Source organism: Musa acuminata, chromosome BXJ3-3 (assembly GCF_036884655.1).
Source record: "Musa acuminata AAA Group cultivar baxijiao chromosome BXJ3-3, Cavendish_Baxijiao_AAA, whole genome shotgun sequence".
Taxonomy (NCBI): domain Eukaryota; kingdom Viridiplantae; phylum Streptophyta; class Magnoliopsida; order Zingiberales; family Musaceae; genus Musa; species Musa acuminata.
In genome coordinates, this window is record NC_088351.1 from 4319657 (window position 1) to 4334830 (window position 15174).

A 15174-nucleotide genomic window follows, 5' to 3' on the forward strand; every position below is an offset into this window, starting at 1 on the left:
TCACCGACTGCCACGAGTTCGTTAAAGCGGACAATGCCCTGTGCTCTCTCTCGTATCACTGTCCATTAAAGTTATACCGATGCCGTATGCTTCAGCCGATGGGCCACAAAAGAGAGAGGAGTATATAGAATCTTGATTGACAAGAAAAAGCCATGAGATGAAAGCATTAGTATCGGATGACCATTGGAGTATTCCTCTCCTGTGAGAGAACTGGAAACATGGGGCGGCGGTCTTATTTTAGAGAAGAAGAGCCCAATCCCTCTCTTGACTTCCATGTGCACAGGCCACCGCCCATGCATCTATACTACTACTACTACTACTACTACTACGTGGGCACGACTCGTTTGTTTAGTACACCAAATTCTTCATCCTGTTCATGGGGGCCACACCAAGAAGGACGTGGAAGCCTGTAGCTTCAAGAACATGCATGCCTCTCTCGAGGAGGAAGCTGCAAGGAGAGAAGATAGCCATTTAGGATTATCTGGAGCTTGGCTTCATGTTTCGCACTGAGTTTCCAGTGACCGAGCTTTCCCAGGAACTTTGGAATGACTAGCTAATGGAGGAGACTGGGTTTACTGCAGCCTGCAAAGACCTTAAGGAAGTGGAAGGGGATGGGAAGTGATCCCCCACTCAGGAACACGAAGGACCATCCATAAAGAGACCCTGTGTTGCATATGTATGGTTCTTAGTAGAACTCACAACATGACCTCCTTTGATCAGCTTCACAAGCTCACAGCATGTGCTATCACTTCTTCCTCCACTTTCCATCGAGCAGTGGAAGAGACCAACCCAACCTAAATGGATAAAAGACTGCTGACTTTGCTCGATTCTTTCATCTACAAATTCAGCAAGAACTTTGATGAGGAAGATGGCGGGAGCAAGGGCTGTGTAAAAGGACAAGTTAAGGTGAGGAAGAACACGTCGAAACCCACGAGTGTCGCCATGCCACATGTGAAGGTTTCGATGACAAACGTAGGCCTCGATCGGTGACTTCATAGTCATGGTGCCACTGTTCTCGCGTAGGGTAATTGCTACGGGCAGGCAAATGAAACCTTCACCTCTCCGTTTCCAGTTTCTTGCTTGCAGTAATCACTCGACAAGAGCTTCTAACTTCCTATAACTTTGAATGACTGATTTGTATTTATTATCTCTAGAAAATACACACAAGTATCATATAATTAACTATTCGACTAGTTAAAAAGGAAGATGGGTGGCATCTCTGGGTCACATGGGCCTTATCGCTCGTGGGTCCCATCCGCCGTCACACCAACGACATGCTCTGCCGCGCGAAGTCTATTGTTCTCTTTTTTCGTGATTGGCGCTGATAAATAATGTCATGCCCGACAGACGTGAGCATCGCGGTCCACGTGGTCCGTTTTCAACCGGACGATCGACACGGCCCGTCATCTATCCGTCGAATGAAACGCCGGTTCGCAAAGACTCGTTTTAAAGAAATCGAGAGTATCGAGTCGTCGCCATTTCCTCCCATTCTTCTCCATCTCTCGTAAACTCTCCACTGCTTCATCTCGTTCTGTTGGCGATCTCCGGCATTACTGTTTCAGAGTCTGCAATCGTTGCTGCTATAGTTTCTACAGAAAAGAAGTGCGTGACTTTTCTCTCTCTTCAAGATATTACGAGGATGGAACTCCAAGGTAAGCACTTCTCTTTCATTTCCTGAACATTTGCTGGTTACAGTCTGATAAAATGTGGGAATTTTTTAGGTAAGAGATGATAATTCGAGTGGTATTTACAGGAAAAGAAGTAACGCAGGATTTCCTCTCCCTATGCACTAAGGATTATTCCTCTTTCCAGCACCAAGATCCAAGGCCGCCACCTGCCCCAGGTACTTGGTCATTATCCAGTGCAGTGATAGGTTGTACATCGCCTCCTTCTTGCGTGGATTTCGACGGCGACGTTGGACTCGAGTAAGTTGCATATGTTTTGAGCCACAGGTGGTTTCTATCTACAGACGCATGACTTCTTGATGCCGCTGGTGGAGAAGAAGGAGCGGCGGCAGCAGGAGAAGGAAGACAGCTCACGACGAAACGGTGGAGCAACGCCGGTGGACAACACAACTACCGAGAGGCCGCCGCAGCACGTGCTGCCGGGTGGGATTGGCACGTATAGCATCAGGCACGTGCGGGGCGCCGACGCGAAGAGGAGCAGGTGCGGCCTTGCACCACCCGGTGCGCCCGGTGAGGGCAGTAAATCCGAACCCGGTTACTACGACTCCCCGCACACGTACGATGCGGCCGTGTGGTCCGATGGTGAGTGTGTGCAGTTTCTTTCCGAGTAATGGATATATATATATATATATATATATATATATATATATATATATTCTTCTTTAAAAAATAATAATAATAATAATAATAATAATAATAATTATTATTATTATTATTATTATTATTATTATTATAGTAGTAGTAGTTGTTGTTGTTATTATTATTATGTGTTCTATTGTATGTTTACAGGCCAATGGCCGTACCGCTCGTTCGGCCCCCGCGGCAGCTCCGTGGCGACCTCCGCCGCCACAAGGTTGGCATCCACCTCCTCTTTCTGTCACGGCCGCTTATTCATGCGGTTTTCTGGGTGCTATGGGTGGTTTATTTGGTGGAGCAGGTGGCACGCTGGGCCGGAGACGAAGCTACTCGTGGAGGCCGCCGAGCAATGCGACGACGAGCTGTTTGGGAAGAGAGAGGGCTCCTCCTCCCGTAAAGGTGGCTCCTTTCACTCTTTTAATCTCTAACCCTTGATCTTATTAGCAATGGCGATGGATGTAGGCCGCTTCAGGTCGTCTATAACTGATCCTTAATTTAATTGAACAATTGAAAGCTGATTTTTGCGGATTGTAATGGAATTTTTAGTTCCTTTTTTATTCTGATTGGTTAACAGAATGGGCAATAAAAGTAGATGGAATGGGGAGTTGCTCTGATCAGAGACCCAACACCCCAAGATCCAAGCACTCTGCAACAGAGCAGCGGAGAAGAACTAAGATTAATGACAGGCAAGTTTGTGGTGCTGTACTATTGGCAGTATTTTCCAAGTTGAGCACAATATGTAGCTTATCTTTATTTGAATCTTTTACTTCTGTAAAAATTCTTTGCTTCCTGTTGTTAGCAGTCTATTTCATCTATATTCCAGTGCTCATATCTTTTTACCCTTTATACATTGATCATGTATGCATATACATAACATGCCTGTCTTCATATATGTGTGTACATGTATTCATATGTGTGTGTGTAACTATAAAACAGTGATTGTACATGAAATACTATTTTATTATCTGTCGGGTGGTTTGCTTATTTAACTAACTGTAGATTCATATTTTAATGCAGATTTCAGATTCTTAGGGATCTTATACCTCATAGTGATCAGAAGAAGGATAAAGCATCGTTTCTTTTGGAGGTATACTGTGTAAAAAGCTGGTGGTGTTGCATTTTTTTTTTTCTTCAGGCATTTGAATGATTTTATACTAAACTTTGTGTTTACAACACTTTTTTCTCAGGTCATCGAGTATATACAGTTTTTACAGAAGAAGGTGCAAAAGTATGAGTCAGCATGCCCAGAATGGAATCAGAAGAATTCCAAGTTAATGCCATGGATAAACATCACTAAGCTTCCCCAAAATGTATGTATATTGTGCATGCATATAAGCATGGAACAGGAAAGTGTGATGAAACTAGAAACTATTCGGATATTATGCATCTTTCAACATTCTTAACTTCCTCTTAGATTCCAGATTTGGATTTTTTGGCAGGTATTCTGGAAAATTACATGGGTACCTTCCCACTAGATAATTTAAGCATAAATAGACATTTAATGCATGGTTGCCACAAAAAATTTAGTGGTGATATTATTTTTTAGTCAGTTAGTCAAATGTTCTCTTTACCTGCATGCTACAGAAGAGCAGCCAAGGCCTGGGAGATGGTTCTGCTTCTCCTGCATATATGTTCTCAGAAAAATTTGATGAGACTGGGATCTCATTTGCACAGAATCCAGCTGAGCCAGATGAGAGTTGTACTGTTTCTTTCAAGACAATAAAATCTGCTAAGGATTTTGCAAGTAAGTTGCAGATACACCCACATTTTACAGCTAAATTTGTATTTTAAGTGAGATGGTCTTCGCTCAAGAGCATAAGTTTGATTCCAGTTGTAGATAGCACTGCATCTTGGTCTCCATCTCAGTGGCTAAGATTACCTGTGCGTGCTGATTGTGGTGCGAGTGATAGTTTGTTAAATGAACAAGGAAAGGTGACGATTGATGAAGACACGACCAATGCATCTACAAAGTACTCTCAGGGGTGTGTCTTTAAGCGTTAGTTATCATTGCTTTCTTAGTTATCTCATTTAAATATTTGAAGCTTACGTCTTTTAGACTTTTCTTCTGTGGTTATTAATTTTCTCCATGCCTTGTTTTGCTCTTTGCTGCTCAAGGGACAATTTGATGCTTAAACCAGTTTAGACAACCATCGATTTGGTTTCATATCTGTATTGTCTTCTTTATCTCGACATCTTTTCCTTTTTGTGACTTTTTGTACTCATGCAAGAGTTGCCTTTGAGGATTATGTCACATTTTATCAGGAATGTCTCAATTCTTCTCTTTTGTTTTTCTTATGGAAATTTGTGCGGAAACTGCAGTCAAATCTACTACTAATATTTTCTGCTATCATTTGCCGGGAGGAATATCCAGCTCTATTTTCTATTGACAGGCTTTACTAACTTGTGACTGCTTAATGCAAAACAGGCTGTTGAATACATTAAACCAGGCATTACAAATTTCTGGTGTCAATATATCTCAAGCCAGTATATCTGTTGAGATTAATCTTGGCAAAAGAGCAATTAATAGGAGACTAACAGCAGCTGCGACCACTTCAAGTGCTGAGGTACAGTCTTTGTTCCTTGTTATTGTATTGTTTTCAACATGTCTCTGCATAAATAGAAGGCAAAAAATACACTAAACTATCTTAATGGACAAATTATTTCCATTTCCACATTTGTCACAAGATGAACTCAGGCCCTTGACAAAGCAACCAAATATTTAACCTGAGTTCATCTTGTGACAAAGCAACCAAATATTTAACCTAACATAACAACTGTATATATTACATAGTTTCCCTTTTAGTGCTCTTTTAGGTGATAGGTTTATGATCATCAATTAGCTGGCTATTTATACTGTTCTAAAGACTATTGGCGATTGGCATGCTAGATTTTCTGGGGGTTAAATTCTTCATGGCTCCAATATATTATGCTTTTTGTACCAATCAAACTCAGGATATTATTCTGCTGTTCTGGTTTACTATACAAGTAATGCACGATCACATCAACCTCTTTCATCGCATCTTTTTCCAGCAACATTATAAATTAAAGGGGTATGAGCACAGATTAATCAATAATTTATTGTAAACTTTTGCCTGATGTTACCATAATGCATCACAGGTTCTAAACTCCTTTTTTTCCAAATAATAATATGTATTTGTTTTACGAGCATATTTCACCTCAATATTTTTCCACAATTATATTTTAGGTTAAGATCTATATCATGTCTTTGGTCACCTTCGTTTTAGGTTCATGAAGATCCTGTATCCACAAATCAAGCAATTGAGCACTCCATGAAGGGGAACAGCAGTGAGAGGCCTTCACAAAGACCCAAGAGAGACAGAATGGATAACAGCTGATGCTTCCATGCTTAGCCTTCACATTTCATTGGATAATTGCTGTACTTTTAGACCAATATATATCGTCTTTAGCCCCCATGATTTACCAGGAAAGATGAAACTTTTCAACACTCTTCTGAAGAGGCTTCCATTAGTAATTGTAAAGCTGCTGCTCTTCACAGGCTTCAATTAAACAAGAAGTTCCTCTTTTTCACCTTTGGAGAATTCATGTTGTACATTTGTCACACTGTTGATCTTGTCTCAGAGGTTGTATTATTAAGAATTGTAACGTTACTTCTCTGCACCAATTCGCTTGGAAAGATGTGGAAAATATTGTGACTAAGAAATTACGATTTTTGTTTGCATTTGATTGTTACGATTTTTGTGACTAAGTACCAGTAATCAAAATTTTGCTGATTGAAATAATCTTCTGGTGCCTAAAGAAGAATTTCCCACAATATTAGTCATGGTTCATTCCTCCCACAAATTAATGCCAATATTTTTACTGTAATTTGCATATATGTTTAATAACAAATGATAATAGTTAGAAAATTTAAATCCATGGAATTAACTTTTTTCTCAACTGCAACTTATAATGAACTCACACAGGCACAGAATCTTGAGGTGGAAAAGTGTTTGCATGATTAAGCTTTGGATTCTCTTGAACAACTACAGAGATAAAAAAAAAAAAGAAGAAGAGAGAAATTCTTGTACAAAGAAAAAACAATAATAACTATGAGGATCACTTTCCATGCATCAAGGCCTTTAAATTCAACCAAGAGAAGGAAGAAACTAAGAAACAAGATTCAAGCTTCCACAGATGTATTCTTTCCTTGACAAACCATGGCATGTAAGCAAGAATAAGAATAGCCTACATCTCTGCTTTCAACTCAAGCCACAATCCAATGCCACGGATCCTGCGGGATGGCCGTAGATTAAACAAGCAAGCAGGGCAGAGGAAAGAGCAGGAATAAACATGGAGGCCTAGTGTTGATGATGATGCATGATAGCTCATGAGAGGCGGTAATAGACATCTTCAAAATTTACAGCAAAAGAGACCTGTTCTCCACCGGTATTTCCTTAAATGTCTCCGATCAGCTTTGACCATCCTTATGGGGCTGGTATTCCACTCTGTTTGTAATCTGCACAGACAGAAATTGATGTTTTTAGTCTAATGGAATGCCAAAAAAAGAGCAAACACAAGAAGTTTACACGCTCAAATGTTAAGATGTCAAATATTATTACTACATAAGGTTGAAGCATCGTAATATTGCCTAATTCAGACAAATGAGAGTCACCATATGTTGAAGCCTGACAAGGAATACTACTAAATGAAAGTGAGGCAAAAAACTGGTATATGGTGAAGGCAAAAATATAACATACAGAAATAGTCCAGTCATTGAGCCTCAACTAGAATTACATCAGTCTCATTATCTGCACTCTTCATTCAATTTATTAGAAAGTACAAACCAAATTGATACTATTTTTGGAGCTATTGGAAATTATTTAAGTCTTCCTCTGTGAACCTCCACCAAGACGTAGGTAATAATCTTCAGCTTTATAAATCCTTCTGAAACATTCTCAGCTTCTTCATTCTTCTATATGACTATGCTATTTTGATTAGTTCTAGTCAAGTTGTCATCATATATGGTAACTCGAAATTCATGTACCACTAATATGTTTGTAACTTATTGTTCCCTTTGTAGTTTTTAGCACATATCATTCTTATTTGCTTGTTTCTACTTCTCAATACTCTGAAAAGTGCAAAGGCAGGAACACTACAAGCAATGATCAGGAAAGCCAAGAAAACCCTACATAATGCAGCTCGGAAACATATTCCTTTGTTGCATTTTCATCAACAAAAGTAGAGAGAAACCAAGAAAATTTTAGTTCCTTATCATCATTTTTGCTAAAAGGTCTAAAATAAGGAACTAAACCTTTTCCCATGAATCAAATGGTGTGACATAGTATTTGTTTGTATCACTGACCGATTCACCAAGGATAGTATTTCATATTGATTTGTAATACCATCCTCCATTAAACTTGATAGATGTTAGTTAGGTAATGGCCACAGTTTAAGTTCAACTTTGAATATGCAAAACTTTGTATCTTTTCACTTCTTCATGCCACCTCTTTCTTGGTAAATACTCAACCTACATAATATCACAGTTAGCTGATGCAGTATAGAACTGCAAGCTTGTGCCTGTTGGCTGTGCAACTAGTACCAATACTTGACAAACAATTATTCTAATATTTTTGCCTTTTATTTTGAAAAAAAGATGATAACTCACCTTAGCATTGCAGAAAACAGCTACGAGGACCTTGGTTTTGTGTTAATTAAGTTTCTGAACCAACGGATGTCTTTATGCTCCAATTCAATACTATAGCATTTGACACATTCAAAAAGAGATGCATTCATGCCATATAGGTCAAAGAAATATAAGAGAGAGCAGAAAAAAGTCAATAACATAAAAGAATGAATGACTCTTAAAGGTAAAACTAGCCATTAGATAATGCTTTAAATGACTACACATGCAACACTTGAAAGCTACCATTCTGTCATGTTAAACATTCATAAGGAGAAATGAATTATTCAGATGGGAGGTTGTCTCACATTGGGAAGGCAAATGAATGAGTGCTGGTGGTACTGCTCTCAGATCGAAGAGATATACTACCAGAATATGCAATATGTCCTGACGACACTTTTGGGCCTGACAAATAAGAAGGACCAGAAAAATGCAAGTCCCCATGATTATTGGGATAAAATGAACTTTGAGCAGAAGCTGTTGTTGCATCAAAAACCATCTCTTCATTACTCCGGTAATAAAGAGCATTTACTAATTGTTTATCATCTGCATTTTTGTTGTTCTTTTCAGTGCCACTTATTGCTGCTGCTGCTGCTGCTGCTACAGAATTGAAGTCAGAATTACAGACTCCTTCCAGCTGAGCATTAGGAGGTTTTTCCATGCTATCACCATTTCGGTCGGAGAATGTGACATCCAATGGATCATTTGTGGCAGCAGAGCACTTCGTTTCCAAATTACCCTCTGACAGGTCATCATTCAGATTTTCCAAAATCATAATACTTTCATAAGTCATGCTAGAATCACATTGCAAATTCTCAGAATGCTCCTCTTCAAGTGTGACCTGTGATAGACCACACAGATGCAAGAAGTCATATGATTTAGCATGTTATTACAACATATTTGAAGCAGTTGAAAAGAAATTTTAAGGTCAGAATACATCACAGCACTGTTTATTGGCATGTAGCTACCGAGATTGACATGACAAATTGGTTCATGACTGTGTAACATGAGTAGCAGATGATGCAAAACCACTAGCATGTGACCAGAATGGAAATGGAATCACTTCCACTTCTACTGTTACATTAGACATAGCAGTCCTTGTAACCAAAAGGGAAAATTCTGTTATCATGTATTTATTTGCATGTGTTTGGATAATGCATACATATGCATTTGTATATAGATCTTGGAACGGAAGCTCTCATTCACATTGACCAGAAAACCATTGTAGGCAAACATGAAAAGAATAATCACTATCATAGATAACAAATAGACATATTTGTGGCATATAATATAATACTTTTTACCAATGCAATTTAAAACACACATCTAAACTATGCCAAGGTGCAGCAAGGCACTAATTAGGGACATTGCATTGACTGAGAAGCAGAAGCTAAAGATAGCCTATAAAAGACATGGCTGAAGGCAAACGAGGTGCACCTTTTCTTTGTTTTGCCCTTTTCACTATGGATGTATTCACCAGTATGTTAGACTTACATAGAGGTTAACAAACTGCCCAGCCGAGTCAATATTAGAAGGTCAAAAGAAATTAGGAGAAATATGTAACTAGATTTGCATTAAAAATTAAGGTATGTTCTCTTTCTCCTTTTCTCAACATTATCTTATATTCTAAAGTCCTTTTTTCTCTTACTAAGCTGACACCTGCTTCATGTATTCATCTTTCTTTTCCTTTCCTTCTAGTTGCCTTATCACTGCAGTTGATTCTCCTCTTCAAATTCTTTATTATTTTGATTTTCTTAAAAATTCACATAAAGTACTTAATTTCTTTTAATTTTCAGGTTTAAGATTCATCTATGACATAGCTTGATTGACATTTCTCCTTTACAACTAAGAGTGGCAATGCTTCAACTGGCTTCAGTTGATAACATCTATTATCACAAAATTATTAAATCTAAACTAATATCAGAAATAAGGGGAAAAAAAAGCACTAGAGTAACTTAGTACCTGTTCGATATTCATCTGACCAATACTTTGTTTTGTACTACTGATGCTACCATAACTGGTTAAAACCATGTGGTGGGCAAGTGTGTCCAACTCTCCCAGTGAAAACAAATGCTGCAAAGTGATCTTCTCGGAGGTTTTACTTGCGAGCTGGTTGCCTTCATCCAACTTTTGTTTAGATTCAAACAAGCCCCAGGAAGACTTTTGGTCCTTATCATCATCAGCAGCATCAGTATATTTCAAACCTTCCACAACTAGTGCAGTACCATGTGTCATCTGCTGATTCCAGTTATCGTTTGCATTTGTTGCATAAGTTTTGAAGCCAGAAGGTATGTTCTCGCTAACTGCAGCATTTTTCAACAATATTTTCTCAAAAGCATGTAAACCATCATCCACACATATGTCTTTGATGACTTGACAGTCATTGTCCTGAACTTTAATTTGTGTAACAGTTTTGTCTGAAATCGACAATGTGTCAGTTTCAACTGTTCCAATCATTTTGAGAACATTATATGGAGCTTCTGTACATTTATTTTCATCATGTTCTTCACTAGCTAAATCTTCAGTTTCACAATCTGGTGGAACTGTAACTTGTCTTCCCCTTTTTAGTGTGTTTGCTACATGATCCTGGCTTTCTTCTTGTGCAGCCACATTTTCAAGCATAATCATATTCAATTGGTTGTGACTGTCCCTCATGAGTCTCAGTGCAAGTTCATTACTGGTAGAGTTATGATGAGAGGCTAACTAATTCATCATCTGCCAAGAGGAGATTGGATGTTTTTTAAGCAACTGTGCCAATGATGAATGGATCTCTGAAAAAGGCAATTGCTATTATGACTATTCGAGAATAATGAGTTGATCAATGTAAGTATCTTATTGAGAGCGGCTCAGAGAGAGGTGACTGCTATTGCAGTGTCTTAATAAATAGACATGTTATTGCATTTAATAAAATGCCATATAGAGATCATCTTTCTCAATATCATGCCAATTTGGGATGAAATTACTGCAGCTTTGTCACCAAACGATAAATTTCAGCTACCCCAGTCATAGTTATTAATATCTAACCTTGATTTTACCAGTGGGTATGGATTGGAATTTACCATTTCGTAACAAACTAGAATTTACTAATTGGTAGAGACCGGAATTTAGCAGTCTGACCAAGCAAGGATTTAAATCTCCATCCACTATTGGATCGGTATAATACTGGGGTGTTGGATGTCCAACCACATTGCCTGGTATCACCTAAACAATATACCAGACCATAGTGTCAAATATTGGTCCTTTTCCAATAACTATTAACATACTGGTCGGTATTCAAATCCAAGCAATCAAGCACCAATATTGAAACATATAGCTCGATAATGATATAATAAAAAGGTAAAAAGTGCATAAAGATTCCATTAATATACATAGTTTTACCTCTATAAAGGAGTAACCTTATTGTTCTATCAATTTTTGGCCTTGATATTGATACAATACTAATCATTTTATTCTTTTATTATTTTATTCAATAACACCAATATTATACTGGTCTAGTGGGATACTGTAATCAGTATTATACCGAAATTTGAATCCTTAATTAACTATCTCAGTTTTCTTTAAATTTAAGCAAGCTAGGAATATTAGTGGTAAATATGTGATGTAGTGACCAAACTTGAATTCCAGTGAACAAGTTCTTGTGGATGAGTGTCCCCATATACCAATAAGCATCTTTTGCATGCAAATAACATCAGATTTGTCTTTGATAACATACATATATGCTTACGATGATCTTCCCATGGTATGGTGCATGTGTACATCACAACATGGAGCTACCATTAAGCCATGCGTCCTACATAATTAAATGTGATTATGAACCTATTTGTGTGAACCTTGACAAAGACACCGAGGATTCAAATAGTATATATTGTAATACCCAATTAGTTCAACATGGGACATGGGTTATGAAGTGGATAAAATATAAGTCATTACCCACACCCACCAAACACTTTTAGGGTTTTTTCTTATGGGGTCAACCCAATTTAGTTCCAAGCAAGATGGTGATACCAAAACTCATATCCCATATGGGACTATTTGGACTATAAAATCTCATCATATTAATGTAACATCAACAAATATAGACTATATTTAAGTATAATACTATAATCTCTCCTTTGTCTATCTTGACTCATAGATCTCGCTCCAACTCAAAGTAAGTATCATTCCATAACTTATTACCAGTATTATTGAATTTCAAATAAAATCATAATATTTCATGGTTCTCAAATTTTCTGTAACTAAAGCACTTCAGCTCCCAGTGAATTCCAAGTTAACGATGCATAATAACAAAGAGAGAAAAGGTCTTCTATTGTGGAGGACACAAAATTTAGGAACTTATCCTTCAACAGGAGAAAAGCTTGGGTTGCAACAGTTAATCATAGATAACATAACTACATAACTTAAATTGGGCAAGAGATATCTTTAAAAGGAACATATATTCCTACATGACATATCTAGTTAAATAGACAAAACAGGAAGCATCAGCTAAGAGGAGCTGTAATGGGATAGATATATGAACCCATTATTAAAACCAAAATCAAATGGTCCTAATATTTGGAACATTGATGTGAACTTATGGTTCCAGCCTATGGTCCTCAGTATGATATAACAACTATATTCATTAGTAACCAATAAATTCATGTCTGATATTGATCAATGAGTGCAATATAACATTTGAATGCAACCTGTAGACCCGTTAACCAAATCCTAGCATTGCTTGTAACTCCAATATCATGCAAAATGATTAAATCATGAAGCATGCAGATATTCTGCATCTGGAAACAACCACAGCAACCAATCTAACTACGACAAATATATTCCGTCCCTGCAGTCATTTTTTTTGCTGAAAAATTGCTAAAAGGACTAATGCTGAAACCCATGTAAGAACTTGCAACCACAATTGCTGCAGCTGACTAGGGCAAGTCTCCTCATAAGATGAAAACAGCAGAGGCCGAAACCAATATATGGACATGATTTACATTGCTAGGAGCATATTCACATATCTTTTGCTTTAACTGCTATTCACAACCTTCAATTCTTTGTATCATGTGAAAATTAATGAATAAGACAAAAGATGCAATCAGGCAAAAGAAACAACTCGTTCATACCTAGTTTGGAGATTTAACATGTCTCAAATCAAACCAGCCATCAGCAAAACAGCCCACTTGGATGGGTCAAAGTTCATGATACTTCCTGTCAAAAATTATTTGAGATCAATAGGCCAAGAAGATTAAAAGATATTAAAGGAATGAAGGGTGAAAATGCAATCTAATTCATTAAAGACATTTTCTAATTTTCATGATCGATGAATAAGATCAGTTTAGCCAACAAAATGAAGGAAGGATTACAAAAATCCTAATCCAGCAGCTTCCAGTAAAAGATTATAAATGCTTATAATTTTGCTTTACAGCCACGAAGTGATTTGCCTTGGTAAAGCATCATGATTCATGAAACACTAAATACTATATGGAAGGAGACAATCTAAAGCAACTTATTGGTGGGAACATTAAATGATGAGATATTAAAAGAAAAACTGTCATACGAAAAGCAAGTGCAAACTAAAGAAATCCACATCTTGCAAAATCTGAATCGTACAAGAACTTCATTGAACACATCTGAATGTGAAAATAGATCATATGTCAAACAACAGTACAAGATTCACCACTGAGAATACAAGATACCATGAAAACTATCAGGGGTAAATATAGTTAGTTGATGCTCAGCATGAAGAAAAAGGAGATCAAAATTATGTCAACATCTACGGCAACTAGATGCAACCAAATTACTACCAGAAGATTATGAAACAAAAGCAAAAGAGTACCACAACAAACACAGAGTGACATGAGAATGAAAGCCCATTAAGACGAAGAACCTCATTACAGACTTCAGAATAAATCGTTTCTGGCTCAAGAAACAGAGTTGGATACCAACCATAAGACTTTCTTTAACAAACTACATGATGAATCTCATCTGACAACAAGTTTGACGATAGTAACCTTAAAAGACAAAATAGGAAAAGGTACAGAGTCTATTAACAGAAAGACACCTAAGATCGAATTGCAGCTATGTCAGACATATATGCTTTTGCTCACCATCGTCAGCACGGTAATCCAAATCTGGAAACAAATCATAGGTAACAAAAACAAGTTTAGCCTCCAACCAAGACTCGTGTGGTCCAGAGTAAGACTAGGAACAATAAGCAAAGGAAAGAAGCGATCACAGAGCTGAGAAGCAGTTTGCAACCAACATTTAACAAAAAAAATTAAAAAAATCCGAAATTCCAAAGTCATCTTCTTTCTCTTCAGTTTCATGTCAACTGTCTCTGAATTCCTTAGTAGGAGACTCTCTTTAGATCTCAAGAACTAAACGCGCCGAGGAGTCCAAACAACCAGAACGGCCAGAATGATCTACCGTCTCCAAACACCTCAAAACCCAACAGAAAGCAGACATGCTGACACTTTTCAACAGGAACATGGCATGGAAGATCAAAAGTAACGTACCTGAATCCTTTCCATCTCCTTACGATTCCCCTGACCAAAAGATCAAAACTTTGAGCATGTCAGCCAAAGGAGAAGCTAAAAGGTGACTGCCAACACGCTAATCAACATGCGGAGGACCAAAAAAAGAAAAACAAAATCCAGAATGGAATTGAACTAACCGCAAAAACCGAAACCTTGGATCTACTAAAAGTAAAAGAGGATTTTTAAAAGAAATAAAAAAAGGACCTTGTCTTTTTTATCATTATTTTAAACATGGCTAAGGGTTTAAACCTGACTTTAAGGTTAAGAGGTGTCTAGAAAACAGAAGTAGCGATGAGGGGGGTGGTGGTGGTGGTGGGGAGATGGTGGGATTAAACAACACAGCCATAGAAGGTGGGGCGCTGTCATCATGACTTAAAGTCAAATAGAAGAGGGTATTTATGATACATTTCCTCCAAGGGCTCCCCACAAGAGCTACTCTACCACAAAGAGGAGGCAGGTTGGGGCATTCAATACCCCATATTTATTGCACAGAGCGGTCCCTTCGACACCAAGATAGATAGAGATGACTTGATGGAGATACGGAACGGACGAATCCCCACGCCTTGCTTGCCGAAACGGTGGTCGTTTCCGAACGGTGATGTAGAATTAGGGTTAGGTTTATGGCTAGAGTTAGGGTCCAACTAGGGTTTCCAAGAATGTATCTTTCTCGGAATCTGGGGGAGATAAGGGATCG

General features: G+C 37.9%; 2 protein-coding genes across 14 annotated transcripts; one reads left to right on the forward strand and one right to left on the reverse strand.

Annotated features, from left to right (window-relative positions):
• Positions 1 to 1496: 1496 nt before the first annotated feature.
• LOC103977487 (transcription factor BIM2) lies at positions 1497 to 6009 on the forward strand. 3 transcript variants are annotated; one of them, XM_018823367.2, is made up of 12 exons: positions 1497 to 1652; positions 1754 to 1843; positions 1953 to 2267; positions 2475 to 2538; positions 2623 to 2720; positions 2896 to 3007; positions 3339 to 3408; positions 3509 to 3631; positions 3906 to 4065; positions 4153 to 4303; positions 4747 to 4885; positions 5567 to 6009. In XM_018823367.2, the coding sequence occupies exons 1-12, from the start codon at positions 1640 to 1642 to the stop codon at positions 5675 to 5677; spliced, it is 1446 nt and encodes a 481-aa protein (XP_018678912.2). In that variant the 5' UTR covers positions 1497 to 1639; the 3' UTR covers positions 5678 to 6009. The 3 variants fall into 3 exon arrangements, with proteins under 3 accessions (XP_018678912.2, XP_009391289.2, XP_018678914.2); XM_009393014.3 differs by having other exon boundaries at positions 1519 to 1652; positions 1722 to 1843; XM_018823369.2 differs by having other exon boundaries at positions 1598 to 1652; positions 1970 to 2267; positions 5567 to 6008.
• A 266-nt stretch (positions 6010 to 6275) lies between these two features.
• LOC135634380 (uncharacterized) lies at positions 6276 to 14746 on the reverse strand. Of its 11 annotated transcripts, none has more exons than XM_065144808.1 (8): positions 14730 to 14746; positions 14460 to 14489; positions 14006 to 14075; positions 13068 to 13152; positions 9925 to 10677; positions 8271 to 8803; positions 6716 to 6798; positions 6276 to 6573 (listed from the first exon to the last, which is right to left on the reverse strand). In XM_065144808.1, exons 5-8 carry the CDS (start codon positions 10615 to 10617, stop codon positions 6542 to 6544), a joined length of 1341 nt encoding a protein of 446 aa, XP_065000880.1. In that variant the 5' UTR covers positions 10618 to 10677; positions 13068 to 13152; positions 14006 to 14075; positions 14460 to 14489; positions 14730 to 14746; the 3' UTR covers positions 6276 to 6541. The 11 variants fall into 11 exon arrangements, with proteins under 11 accessions (XP_065000880.1, XP_065000878.1, XP_065000879.1 ...); XM_065144806.1 differs by having other exon boundaries at positions 14618 to 14746; XM_065144807.1 differs by lacking the exon at positions 14730 to 14746 and adding an exon at positions 14685 to 14727.
• Between the last annotated feature and the right edge of the window lie 428 nt (positions 14747 to 15174).

What these genes read in the sequence shown, in the direction of transcription:
- LOC135634380 (XM_065144808.1), bottom strand. Translation starts at nt 10,617, where the DNA reads ATGAGGGACAGTCACAACCAATTGAATATGATTATGCTTGAAAATGTG. An exon ending in CATTCATTTGCCTTCCCAAT is followed by an intron (nt 6,799 to 8,270) that starts GTGAGACAACCT and finishes CTGTCTGTGCAG; the next exon opens with ATTACAAACAGAGTGGAATA. An exon ending in GAAATACCGGTGGAGAACAG is followed by an intron (nt 6,574 to 6,715) that starts GTCTCTTTTGCT and finishes GCCATCCCGCAG; the next exon opens with GATCCGTGGCATTGGATTGT.
- LOC103977487 (XM_009393014.3), top strand. Translation starts at nt 1,729, where the DNA reads ATGATAATTCGAGTGGTATTTACAGGAAAAGAAGTAACGCAGGATTTC. An exon ending in TGCGGCCGTGTGGTCCGATG is followed by an intron (nt 2,268 to 2,474) that starts GTGAGTGTGTGC and finishes GTATGTTTACAG; the next exon opens with GCCAATGGCCGTACCGCTCG. An exon ending in GGGCTCCTCCTCCCGTAAAG is followed by an intron (nt 2,721 to 2,895) that starts GTGGCTCCTTTC and finishes ATTGGTTAACAG; the next exon opens with AATGGGCAATAAAAGTAGAT.